Source organism: Furipterus horrens, unplaced genomic scaffold (assembly GCF_987537825.1).
Source record: "Furipterus horrens unplaced genomic scaffold, mFurHor1.1.pri manual_scaffold_1, whole genome shotgun sequence".
NCBI lineage: Eukaryota > Metazoa > Chordata > Mammalia > Chiroptera > Furipteridae > Furipterus > Furipterus horrens.
In genome coordinates, this window is record NW_028327171.1 from 60,548,829 (window position 1) to 60,561,780 (window position 12,952).

General features: G+C 43.3%; 1 protein-coding gene across 1 annotated transcript in view; it reads left to right on the forward strand.

Annotated features, from left to right (window-relative positions):
- The first annotated feature begins 865 nt into the window (after positions 1 to 865).
- GYG1 (glycogenin 1) overlaps positions 866 to 12,952 on the forward strand; it is a 38,588-nt gene continuing 26,501 nt past the window's right edge. Inside the window, exons 1-4 of the mRNA XM_090275679.1 lie at positions 866 to 925; positions 2,914 to 3,049; positions 3,893 to 4,067; positions 4,365 to 4,527. Of these exons, the coding sequence (XP_090131805.1) occupies positions 919 to 925; positions 2,914 to 3,049; positions 3,893 to 4,067; positions 4,365 to 4,527 (481 nt within the window). The 5' untranslated portion in view covers positions 866 to 918. The remainder of the gene's footprint in view (positions 926 to 2,913; positions 3,050 to 3,892; positions 4,068 to 4,364; positions 4,528 to 12,952) is intronic.

The window sequence follows — 12,952 nt, forward strand, 5'->3', positions numbered from 1 at the left end:
TAGATTAACCTAAACAAGTACATTACCCAACCACAGTTACTATAATTTACTAACCTTTTTAGGGCACCAGTGTACCAGAGATGTCATGGCCTTGCCAGTGGGAAGGTCAGTTTTGTAAACCAAACTGCCGCTGTTTAAATTCTATCTTCTCCACTTAACTGAGATCTCCAAGATTTAACTTTTCTGTGCTTCAGTTTCCTCATTTGTAAAAATAAGGATATAACACCTACTTCAGTGAGTTTTTATGAGGATTAAATGATACACTTAAATATCTAATTGATGCACAGGATCCCAAGAATCTAAGTAAAATACTTAAAATTCATTTTATTTTTCTGTCGAAGCTACAAAACCATTGTGAGAACAGTTAAGAAACGCTTCCAGGGATTGGTTTGAAATTCTACTTGAAAAAAGTTCAGATGAATTATTATAACTAGAGTAATCTGGGCTTTTTGTTGTTATTGTTTGTTTGTTTGTTTGTTTTCTAAGGTTCCCTAACACTTGACATCTTTCGGAGTTTGTCCTGCTGATGCCACCCTCTGTCCCAAAGTCCTTATCCAAATCCCTGGCTCTGGGTGGGGCGGGTGTGGGGAACTGAGGCGCGCAGTGCCAGGCAGGTGCCCCAGGAGAGCAGGACCGGAGGCGTGAGACAGCAGGACTTGGAGCACAGCCCCAGAGAGGTAGGCGCTGCGAAGTAGCCGGGGTCCTACAGCCGCAGGGCCGCCGCCCCCTGCGGGTCGGTGAGTTGGCCGGCCATCAACGGCGCCGGGAGCGTGCGCGGCCACGTGACTGCCGCTATAAGAGCGCTCTGGGCCGACGCTTGGCTCCCGCCGCGCCTACTTGCCGGCTGCGCTCCCTCCCGGTGGCCGGCCTCTCCCAGCCAACAGCCTGCGGCTGCGGCGGCCACCGCCCAGCAGCACCATGGCAGGTACGCGCCGCGCCGCTCACCGCCCTGCGAGCCCAGCCCAGCAGCCCCGGGGCCTCTGGCTCCTTGTCCCGAGGGGCCCCTCGCAGCCCGGCCGCCTCCCCGCTCCTCCCTCCCCGCCCCTCTGCCCCGGGGAGTTCCCGGCCGGAGGACCGCCACGAAGTTGCCGGCTGGCTGCAGCCTGGCGAGGTGTTCCTGCGTCAGTGGCCGCCCCACCGCCCGGGAGAACGCAGTGGTGGGCAGCCAGACAGCGCCTGGGCCTCCGCCGGGCCCGGTTCCCTCTTCTGTCTCCTTGCCCTACCTCCGGCGCTCACCGTGAATACCGGGCGGGCGAAGCAGCTGCGCGGGGCTGAGTCGTGGTGGGGAGTCGGTGCCCCGGGACTCCAGTCCCGATCCGGGGGTGTGGCGGCATCCTGGAGCCCCCCAGTTTCCCGCGGGCTGGAACTCCGAGCAGCGGCCCGGCTCCTCGGCCGCCCGCCCGGGCGCTGCGGTCAAGCCAAGCCTATTTTTAGGCCTTTGGGGCCCGTTTCGGGAAGCCGGAGCCGAGCAGTGGGAGGGCACCGGCCCACTTGTTGCAAGGTGTCCGGGCCGCTAGGCGGACCTGCCCTGGACGGAGGCTCAGAGGTGACTGGTCCCTTCCGTCGTGTCGAGGCTTGTAGCGGGGTATATTGCTTACAGCAATGGAGCTGCAGAAAGACCCTTCTGTGGGAAGGTTGAAGTCCTACCCAAGTGTCTGTGGTCTTTCCTGTTCCTTGTCACGTTTGCTAGGTCTGGTGTTGCAGCCCGTGCTCCGAAGCATTTGTTCTGCCCCGTGCTTCGTCTTGGAAAGCATCCATATCCTTGCTTCCTGAAATCCTTGACTCACCATTAAACTTTTCTTCCCGGTGCCCTGGAATCTGGACCTCTTTTGAGTGAAACATCACTGTTCATTGTGCCCCACATTAAGTACCCTTGGACAGACTGGAATGTTGCCATCTTTTGAGGGGTTAAAGGAACAAGTACCGAGAGTGATGAGCATGTTGAGACAGGTGTCACTGTTGTGAGCTTTCCAAAGGGGGGCTGGCTGGGATGCCGGTGGCCCTCGGGCGGGGAACACCAGTCTTTCTACAACTTAATAGTGGGCTTGCCTGGAAGAACGGCCAGCACTCCGTGGGAAGATGGCCCTTGGTCAGAGGCTGGAGGATGTGCGATGCGCGCGCCCAACCAACCACCTGCACTTTCCTCTCACTTCTCAATGTAATTTCCATGGCTGCCTGCCTCCATGTTGGAAAATGGGCAAAGGGAGAATCAGGAAACCTAAGACAGAGAGTGACTTTGTGACAAAGTGTTCCAACTCCCTGTTTGGACAACAGTGCCCCCAAGTGACCCCTGCCAGAGCTTGACCCCAGGTATCCTGTATATGCCCACCAAACTGCTAATGTTAATATCCCCTCAGAAAGAGAGTATGCCCCCTAAGCCTCCCAGAGAAGGCCTTGTGATGTGGCCCTTAAGTCCGTTAAACAGTGACTGGCCACTTTTTATATAGAAGCATTTAGCAGAAAGGGCCTCTCTGAGGAGGTTACATTTGAGCAGACACTCAAAGTGACTCTTGAAGGGTGGTGGGGTGGCCTTGGCAGGAAACAGTATGAAGAGCCCAAAGCTTGGTAGAGATGTAATCACCCAAATGAAGAACATGGCCTCTGCTTTCAAACGCTCTCAATTGAGGTGGTTTGTTGGGTTTGTGCTTGGCTGAAAATACTTTCCATGGTACCTTACAGGAGAAACTGAAACTGCACCTCTCTATCTCCTCATGACAACCTTTTAATTGCTTCGGGATCACCCCCTGAGTGTTAAGCTAGTCTGAGAAGTTAGCTTGTCTGGATTCTAAATTAGGGCAGATTGGGAGAAGAACTGATTTTTGCCAAATTATTGGTTACAAAGGGTCCTGGAGTTGCTTTTTTGAGATAGGACATTGTAATGAGTGTTTGTTTGTTTTTTTCCTTTGTATTAAGATCAGGCCTTTGTGACACTGACCACAAATGATTCCTATGCCAAAGGAGCCCTGGTCCTGGGCTCATCTCTGAAACAGCACAGGACCACCAGGAGGCTGGCCGTGCTCACCACCCCGCAGGTCTCAGACTCCATGAGGTGAGGACTTCACTGCCATCTGTGGTGGTGCTCTGACATCCCTCTCCCATTTCTGGTATCAGTGGCCACTGAGGTCTCAGGGCTTGCACATCCAGGAGAAAGATGGGAGTTGATGAGTGAAGGATTCCAGGGTATGAAACCTCTGTCGAGCTTTTGGGAGACAGTCCTCCCAAGCTCCCTTCTGTGATGTGGTAGTCTGTCCCATGCTCTCACTGATTCTAAAGAGGAGAAGGACTGTCCCTTAACAAGCCCTCTTGGGGGGATCTGAGTGAGGGTTTCTGTCTCGATATTCCCTTTAAATAGTCACACTTTACATGCACTCCTTTCCCAAAGTGCAGCAGGGGCTACTTGGTTTCCTTTGTCAAAAAAATGATAAGTTATACGCTTCATTGCAGACATTATACATACTTTACTCAGCATCATTTGTAAAAATACGTGGTAGTCAGAATCAGTTCTAATAAGATATCATTGTGAAATACATAGACTGTTGCAAAGACATACTCTTACCACATGTGAGTTACACTTTTCCAGGCTATTTCCACAATTTGCCTGGTATTCAGTGATACAATAAAAAACAGAAAACTTCAATAATAATGTCTTAATGTAAGTGCTTCATGCTTACCATAAGCAGTTCTTACTATTATTTTAGTGAAGTTAACTGTACATACAAATTAACATAATTTGTCCTGAAATAAATTAGGATATATTTAAAAGACTGTACTATGCCAAAGTTACAGATTGCTCTTCTAATGCATAGACAGGTTAATAATAATGCAGTCTTACATTAGATGTCACTTATTCTGGAAAAATCCTAAGCTCTGTTTTTGATTTTCATTTTAACAGAAAAGTTTTAGAGACAGTCTTTGATGAAGTCGTCAAGGTAGACGTTTTGGACAGTGGTGATTCTGCTCATCTAACCTTAATGAAGAGGCCTGAGTTGGGTGTTACATTAACTAAACTCCACTGCTGGTCACTTACACAGTATTCAAAATGTGTGTTCATGGATGCAGATACTCTGGTAAGTGTGGCGTTGATAGCTAAAAGGATGTGTGTGTGTATATATATACACACACACGCTGAGATGAGTTAGGCATTTGAGGAACGCTGTCAAGACTTGACGGTAAAGTTCAGATGTTAAAAAGGTGTCAGGTGATGAAGGAGAGAGTAAGCCCTGGCTGCCTTACAGCTGTCATCTGAATCATTAAGACCAGCAGCAGATTGCATCTTTTGTGTTGGATAACTTGGGGAGGGCTTAAGAAGGGTTGCTGCAGCAGAACATTTCTGTAATGCTTTCCCTCCACGCTTTTTGAATCAGGTCCTAGCAAATATTGATGATCTTTTTGAGAGAGAAGAATTGTCGGCAGCACCAGACCCAGGGTGGCCTGACTGCTTCAATTCCGGAGTCTTTGTTTATCAGCCTTCAGTGGAAACATACAATCAGCTGTTGTGCATGGCTTCTGAGCAAGGTAGTTTTGATGGTATGTATCTATTATCTTTATATCTAATAAGCTGTTAGTAACTTGTGGGGGCTGCTCGTCTCGGGGATATAGTTTGCGATGGTTCCTTGTGCCTGGAATACAGCATTACAAGAGATGTAGCAATCATTTTATGTTGTGCACTTCTGGAAATACTCTTGTGTGTTCATGTGTGCACATGCATCTGTTTTCTACAGGTTCATAAGAGCAACCTTACCTCAGGCGGTTTACAGACTTGCCTTTAACTGGCCTTCCTGTTTCTAAATCAGAGTGTGGTAAATGAATTGTGATTATTCAAGAATGCAAAAAACTGTGAGACAAATAAAAAACACTTTAACAACTATCTTTAAACCTGAGTAAACTTACATGTAAGACCTAACAGGACCAAGCATTGTACCCTTGTAAATTGGAGGAGTAAAGCTAATAATTTGGCTCTGTCTCTTGGAAGACATTAAAAAAGAAGATAGAAAGTTTACATGAATAATCTTTGTCTCCATAGTCTTTAAGGCTTTGCATTAGATAGAGTGGTCTCTGCAAGGCCAAAGATTAAATTGTTGGCAAAGTCAGCATCCATTTTCCATAATGTATAAGTGTATCTGTAACAATATGTATACATAGAATAGTTCTGACTACTTGTGATTTAGGACTGTACATCCTTTGGAGAATTTCAATCAAGTGAATTAGTAGGTATGCTTTCATTTTAGGACAGTCTCTGAAATAATAAATTAGCTATTTTTCAACAACAAAAACATACACAACAAGACAAAAGTAGTAGTTAAAATACAAAAGCAGCTTTTTAAAAATTAATGTTGACACACCTTTTGAATAAATGAAAGACCCAATGCATCTAGGAAGGAGATGCTCTAAGGAGAAGCCCTCTCAGCAGTGACTCACTGTCAGGTACTTGACATGGTGGCAGAAGCCTAGGCCAGGAATGGGCCTGGGACAGAGCACTAAGCTCTGGCAGCAGACTAGGCTCCAGGGGCTTCTTTCTCTCCCTACCTCCCAAAGCAGACCTGAGGTTTTCAGTGAGTACATCATTTGAAACTCACAGAAACAGCCTTCCTCAGTGGATATAAGGTTCAGGTCTGGGTGCAGATAGGATTTATTTCCATTAACTTGTTATAAATTTAAAAATCAAAATTTGAGATATAAACTTAATTAAAAGATTAAATCTAAAAGTTTAAAGTTAAAAGGTTGGAAGTTAAAACATTTTAAGTTATACTTAACATTGAAATTGGGTTTTTGTTATTGCTCTTCACTGAAATTGAATTCTGTTTAGTCATTTGAGTATTTGGAATATACAGCTATTTGAAATGTTACTGAAAAGAATAAGGAAGTTTAAGTCTCAGTCTTTCTTCACTATTTTGCTAGTTTATATTCTGTGCCAGTAGTTCTCAACCTGCGGTGATTTGGCCCCCCAAAGGATGTTTAGCAATGTTTGGAGACATTTCCGGTTGTCACAACTGAGTGGGGAAGATGTTAATGGCATCTAGTGAGTAGAGGTTAGGAATGCTGCTGACTATTCCACAACACAAAGGACAGCCCGCAGAGCAAAGAGTTATCTGGCCTAAAATGTCAGTAATTCTAAGGTTGAGAAACTGCTCTATGCCAGGACATTACATGCTCCAAAACAGTGGGCAGAAATATCTGGACCATAATAGCAGCATCTGCTATTAATCAGTCTTAAGTAAAAAGTAATGTGTTGAGTGTTCATTGTGTTCAGGGTTAAGTGTAACTTCTCCCCTTTACTGACTTATTTTTTAGCTCATACTATTTTCCTTTCATATAAGGAATGAAAGCTATATTAGTATTTGAATTCAAAACATGTATTCCTTATTTCTACTGCTTATATTAAAAGTTACCTTTGCATAAAATGGGAGTGAAAGTATTTTTAGAAGTCCATTGTTTATGTTAATCTTCCTTTAAGAGTGTAACTTTCTTCACCTCCTCTCACTGAATTTGAAGGAAGTAGTGTAATACTGCCAGAAATTAGTGTAAATTTGTCAATTTTAGTGAGTGAGTCACATTCTGAAGTAGACCCAGTGGCCTGAAATCCACATGATTGTAAGAGCATAAAGAGAATTCAATTTCTGACATAGAAGAGTATTACATTTTGTTGTTGAGAGATAGGCGTTTGGATACCAAACAGTAGTGTGTCATGATTACAGTTTTAGAATATAAAACTAATTACCGAGTAGGGATCAACCTGGGTTATCTACCTTGTTCTAAAATCAAGAGGTACTAGAGGAGTTGATGGATTTGTTGTTAAGACGCAGAGATGTGTAAAAAATGTTCAACAAGAAAGCACTTTCTGCTTTTGCAGACAGAATCTCAACCCACTGAGAGATTTTTCTCTTTGTCTGCTAGCATACTTCATTATTCAACATCAGGGTTTCCAGAAGGTGGCCTTTCTGTAACATGTTCCATATACTAGCTCTTTGATAGTAAAGGGTTAAATTTTATCTGTTAATAGAACTACTTAATTGGTAGAGTTGAAAATTTAAATCTGCAGTTGGGAATTTATAATTATTCTCAATATGTTGTTTAAATTCAACAGAAGAATAAAATAGGAGCTCTTAAATGAAAGGTTGTTTTCACTTGATGTGCTAACAAGCTTTACTCATCAAAGAAAGTTTATTCCATACTGTGGGAGCCTGTTCTTCTCTGGAGAGGTTTACAGTAGTACCCCATTATCCACAGTTTTACTTATGTGGTTTCAGTTATCTGCGGTCAACCGCAGTACAAAAATATTGAACATGGAAAATTCCAGAAATAAACTATTTATTTATTTATTTATGTTTAAATATGTTTATTGATTATGCTATTACAGTTGTCCCAATTTCTTTTCCCTTTTTCCCCTCCACCCAGTGACCCCCTCTCTCCAGTTGTCCCCCCACCTCTTAGTCCATGCTCATCAGTTGTGCATATAGTTCTTCTCAACATCTTCCAATCTATTCCACTCCCTCCTACTATGCTTCTTAATTCTTGTACCATCTCCCTCCCTTCTTCCCTTCCCCCTCCCCGCTGACCACCCCCCAATTTGTTCCCCATACCTATAATTCTTTTTCCCCTCTTGTTGCCTACTTAGTTTGCCTTTGTTTCGGTTCCCTACATTCTGTTGTTGGTTGTTGGGATACAGTTTTCATTTCAATGTTCACAGTTTTTATCCTCTTTCTCCTAATCAAGTCCCTTTAATGTTTCATATAACAGTGGTTTGGATCTGATGAACTCCTTCAGTTTTACTTTGTCCTGGAAGCACTTTCTCTGCCCTTATATTCTGAATGATAGCTTCGCTGGATAGAGTAATCGTGGTTGTAGGTTTTTGCTTTTCATTACTTTGAATATTTCTTGCCAGTCCCTTCTTGCCTGCAGAGTTTCTTTTGAGGGATCAGCTGAGAGTCTTATTGGGACCCCTTTGAATGTAATTCTCTTCTTCTCTCTTGCTGCTTCTAAGATTCTCTCTTGATCCTTAATTTTTGACATTTTGATGATAATGTGTCTTGGTGTGGTTCTCCCTGGGTCCAGTTTTTTTGGAACTCTCTGTGCTTCCAGGACCTGTAAGTCTATTTCCTTCCCCAAGTTAGGGAAGTTCTGCTTCATTATTTTTTCACATAATTTTTCAATTTCTAGTTCTTTCTCTTCACCTTCTGGCAACCCTGTGATTCAGATGTTGGTCCGCTTATAGCTGTCCCATAGGTTTCTGAGCCTCTCCTCATTTTTCTCACTTTTTGTTTCCTCTTTCTGCACTGGTTGACTGTTTGTTCCTTCCCTATGTTACAATTTGTTTATTTGATCCCTGGTTCTCTTTCCCTCACCACCAGTTTTGTATGTGTTTTTGTTCATTTCAGCAGGGCCAGCCTTCATTCCTTCTCTGTCTTGTTTAAGATCTGCTGTTAGGTCTATGAGCATTTTTATAACCAAAGCTCTGAACTGTGCCTTAAAAAGGTTTCCTGTATGCTGCTTTGTTAGATTATATATTTGCTGTCTGGTCAGCTGCATCACTGGGATCTCTGTCATGATCTGTTCCGTTCTGACAGTTTTGTGTCTACCTTTGCTTCCTGGGCAGGGCTGTCACACCTCCTATGCTATAGGGGGCGGAGGCCCATGCACTTGTCACAACCGGGGCATCCTTCTCACCATGCTGTGGCTTTTTCTGTGGGGGCGGGGGTCCAAGATGGATTCCTGCTGTTCACTCTCCGCTGAGAGACCGGGAGCCTCCTCCTCTGTCCCCACACCCTCCGGCCCTCGGCAGTCTGAGGCAATGGGGTCTGCCTTCCCCGGCATTGGAATCACAAGCTGACAGATTTGGTCTGCAGCCAGGGCTGCTCCCCAGGCGCTTCTCGCCTCCCCTTAAATATGGGTGTCTGTGCTTACCGCTGTCCCACTGCCATCGCCGCTGCTGCCACTGCCAGCACCGCTTGACCTCTCTGCCCCGGCTTCGCCCCTCCTACCCGTCCAGACAAACACCACTTCTTTATAACTTCATATGTTGAACTTCCATTTGTTTTTTAGAACTTCTGGTTATTTCTGGTTTTGCGGTAGTTGTATTCCTTCTTAGGTGTGGAGGGAGACGGAGTGTGTCAGTCTAGGCCTCCATCTTGGCCAAAGTCTCCTGTGTGTGTTTGCCTCTGTGTCCCAGGAAGAGCTGTTGCTCCTGTTACGTTGTAAGGGGCGGAGCATTAGGGATTCGTCAGTACAGGGCGACCTGCTTCACCCCTTTGTGGCGCTGTATGCGGGGGAGGGGTCTGAGAAGGAACAATGCCACTTGCCCATCACTTGGCCCTTTCCCAGGCACCTCTTCCACTTCAGTATGGGACTGGTGCCTCTCTAGCTGTTGCCCTGTCTGTTGTTGCCTGAGTGGGTGGGTCTGCGGACATTGTAGGTCTGTGGGGGCCCTTTAAACAAGCGGACTCTGCTGAGAGACCATCAGTTTCTACCTCCACCCTAACCCCCTCTGGTCTTCACAGTCCGAGGCAATAAGGCTTGATTTTCCCTGGTGCTGGGACCGTGAGCTGCGCAGGTTGGTGAGGAGCTGGAAATGCTCCCCAGGTGTCTCTCCTGACTTTTTAAAAATTGTGACTGCGCTTTCTGCCAGCCTGCTGCTGCCGCCACTGCTGCAACCACCACACTGCATCCTCTCTGCCCTGGCTCTGCCCCTCCTATCTGTCTTCATATCTTTGTTTGCTAGACTTCTATGTGGTTTGATTTTCTGGAACTTCTGGTTGTTTCTAGTTTCGAGGTAGTTGTGTTCCTTCTTAGTTGTGGAGGGAGACGCAGCGTGTCTCTCTATGCCTCCATCTTGGCCAGAAGTCCAGAAATAAACAAATTATAAGTCGTAAATTGCACACCATTCTGAGTAGCGTGATGAAATCTCATGCTGTTCTGCTCTGTCCTGAATCATCCCTTTGTCCAGCATCTCCGCGTTGTATATACTACCCACCTGTTAGTCACTTAGTAGCTGTCTTGGTTATTAGATCGACTGTCCTGGTATCAATGTGCTTGGGTTTTAGTAACCCTTATTTTACTTAAAAATGGCCCCGAAGCACAAGAGTAGTGGTGCTGGCAATTCAGATATGTCAAAGAGAAGCCATAAAGTGTATGTATGTATGCATCAGGGAAAATAAACATAGTGTGCATAGGGTTTGGTACTATTCGTAGTTTCAGGCATCTGCTGGCGGTCTTGGAATATATCCCCTGCAGATAAGGGGGGAGTTCTGTATTATCTTATTGAATCTATTCCTGTGTGACATAAAGACGTACTAGACTTAGGCTTGATATTAATAAAATATTTCTTTGTGAGCTACATCCTTTTTAATGGCAGTAACCTTGTGTGCCTCAGGTTTTCCATACAGTGCCCAATTTTGTTTAGGTGTTAGCCATAGTCGAGACAAACATTTTCAGGTGTTTTCTTTCACTGTACCATACATTTTCTAATATCCACAGGTATCTGCCTGCCTTCCCCATCCCCCAGTTTAACTGAACAGGGTGCTTAAGTCCCAGCATTTTCAGGCTGATATTAAAGAAAACTGGTTTGCAAATGACTATATCTCAGTCTGAGTATCATGGAGTCCTGCTTAACTTCTTGCATACATTCAACAAAAAATGATAGGGCCTGGTGTCCACTGACAAGCCACACAGGCTGTTGATGGCTGAGCATTTGCTCTTCCAATGGGAAAGAATGTGTCTGTCTTACTTCTAATAGCTGGTCCTCAGTCACACACCCCTCCCTGCCACCACCACCTCTGGCCAAGGGAATAATGCTAATATGGCAAATTGTCCTAACTACCTTCTTTCTTCCCAGATATGTAGAGTATTAGAATTTAGAGCTAGTGACTACATACCTGGCTGGCTAGCATCTTAATTTCCCATAGTGAAGTGTCTTAAGTTCCTATACTGTTGTTTGTATTTGCAAACTGTCTTGACACTTACTTCATAACTGAAGTTACACGTTTCCTGAAAGTTGAACAATAGCTATTGTGAAATAGATGTAAACTAACATTTCATAATATGTGACAAGATAATATTAATTTTGGGACTTGCTAGCAGTGAAAGGAAGATAGGGAGGTCATGGTATCATAGATACTAATCAAAAATTCTGTCTCCACACACTCAGGTGTAATGAAACTGATGCACTTGATGCTTAATTTGGAGAAATCAATGTGAATGCAAATTGAGGTTTATTTTCTTCTCCCCTGTGACACTATAAAGTATTGGGTTGGCCAAAAAGTTCATTTAGTTTTTTCCATACTATGGCTCTAGTAGTGCTTAGTTGTCTTTTAACTTCATTCCAAATAATTTTGTTAGATTTATTGTGACAGCTGTCATAGCAGCATGCATTTTTTTAAAAATTATCAAAATTGGTGAATTTTTGTGCAGTTATTTTAATACTGAAGATGGAAGAAAATATATAATGTTTTCAGTGTATTATGCTTTATTATTTCGAGAAAGATAAAAACACAACTGAAATGCAAAAACAGATTTGTGCAGTGTGTGGAGAAGATGCTGTCGGGCTGTCTTATGCATTGGGAGATGTTTAGCTACAGCCCTGGCTTCTATCCACTAGAAGCCAATAGCAGGAAATAGCTGACGTAACTAAAAATATCCAAATCAATAAAGTTATTGGTGAAAATAGAAAATGTGTCTTATTTTACAGAGAAAAGTAAACAGACAGGGTCCTCAAACAGTTGAAGACAGGAGTTTAGTGTTTGAAAATTGCTGTCCATTAAATTTCATTTGCATGTGTTAGTTTCAGAAACCTAAGTTAATAAGATCAATTCATATTTACCAATTTGATGTTTCCTTTAAAGAAAAAAAAAAAAGTCTTGGGATTCATTTTAATTACCATAACCTAAATACCCTAAACTTTTCATTTGAGTAATACAATTTTCATGTATGGTTGCATTTTCAAAAAGTATTGGAGACAGTAAATTGGTGACAGAATATTAGATTTGGTTTTACTTTAAGCAGAATCCAAGCTCTGCATATTTTATAGTCTAATTCTAAGTGGTCACTGAGACTCTTAAACTGTCATATCTATTTTTCTGTGCTTGGAGATGTAGTAAACCAGGAGAGAACAGTACGGTTTTAAAATAATTTTTAACAGAAAGTTTTTGGTATTAAGTTCTATTAAGCGACCCCAGTGCCACTCTACCTAATCTTTGTAGTTAGTTAGACTTCAGGCTGGACCTGGCCAAAAAAGGAAGTAAAGGGAAGATAGTACTTGTCCAAATCAAATTAGCTCAGAAAATCAGGCCACTTCACTTGGTTTCCTGACTTGATAGATTCCACCTTGGTGGCTGCCTGTGGCAGGCTTTTCCCAGCTGCTCAAACACTAGGCTGCCTGTGGCCCTTAGGGTAGTTCATCAGTTACTTTGGAAATTATCTGTTCTCTTGCATTTATCATTTAATTGATAGTTTGGCTAATAAGTATCTTGAATAAGTTAAGATGAAAAGTAAAAGTTATATCGTAATAGCAAAATTAATGAGCACGCACAAGTTTTTTTCTTAAGAGCTATTTTTATCTCATTGTACCCATGAGTTATTTTTTTTTTTTTGACTTTGCCATCTGTTTGTCTCTTACCTTCTAACCAACAGAAATGTGAACCCAGTGAGAAATAGAGGAGGAAAGGACTAAAGTGTTTCATGTATACAGACTCTTATGCTCATCATTTTACTTACTTTTTCACTTATTTTCCAACAGATCTATGAGTTAGTCATTCATTCAGTCAGTCATTAATGTATTCATTCAACAGATATTTATTGAGGGCCTGCTATGTAGCTAGTACTGGGAAGCTGCCATCCTTAAAGTTTAGGACAGGAGCCTGCCCAGTGCCCCAGAACTGGTGGTAGAACCAGAAACTTTCTGAACTCTATGGCTGGGTTGTATGTGTAGGTTTTTTTGCTTTTATCCCAATTATCCCATATT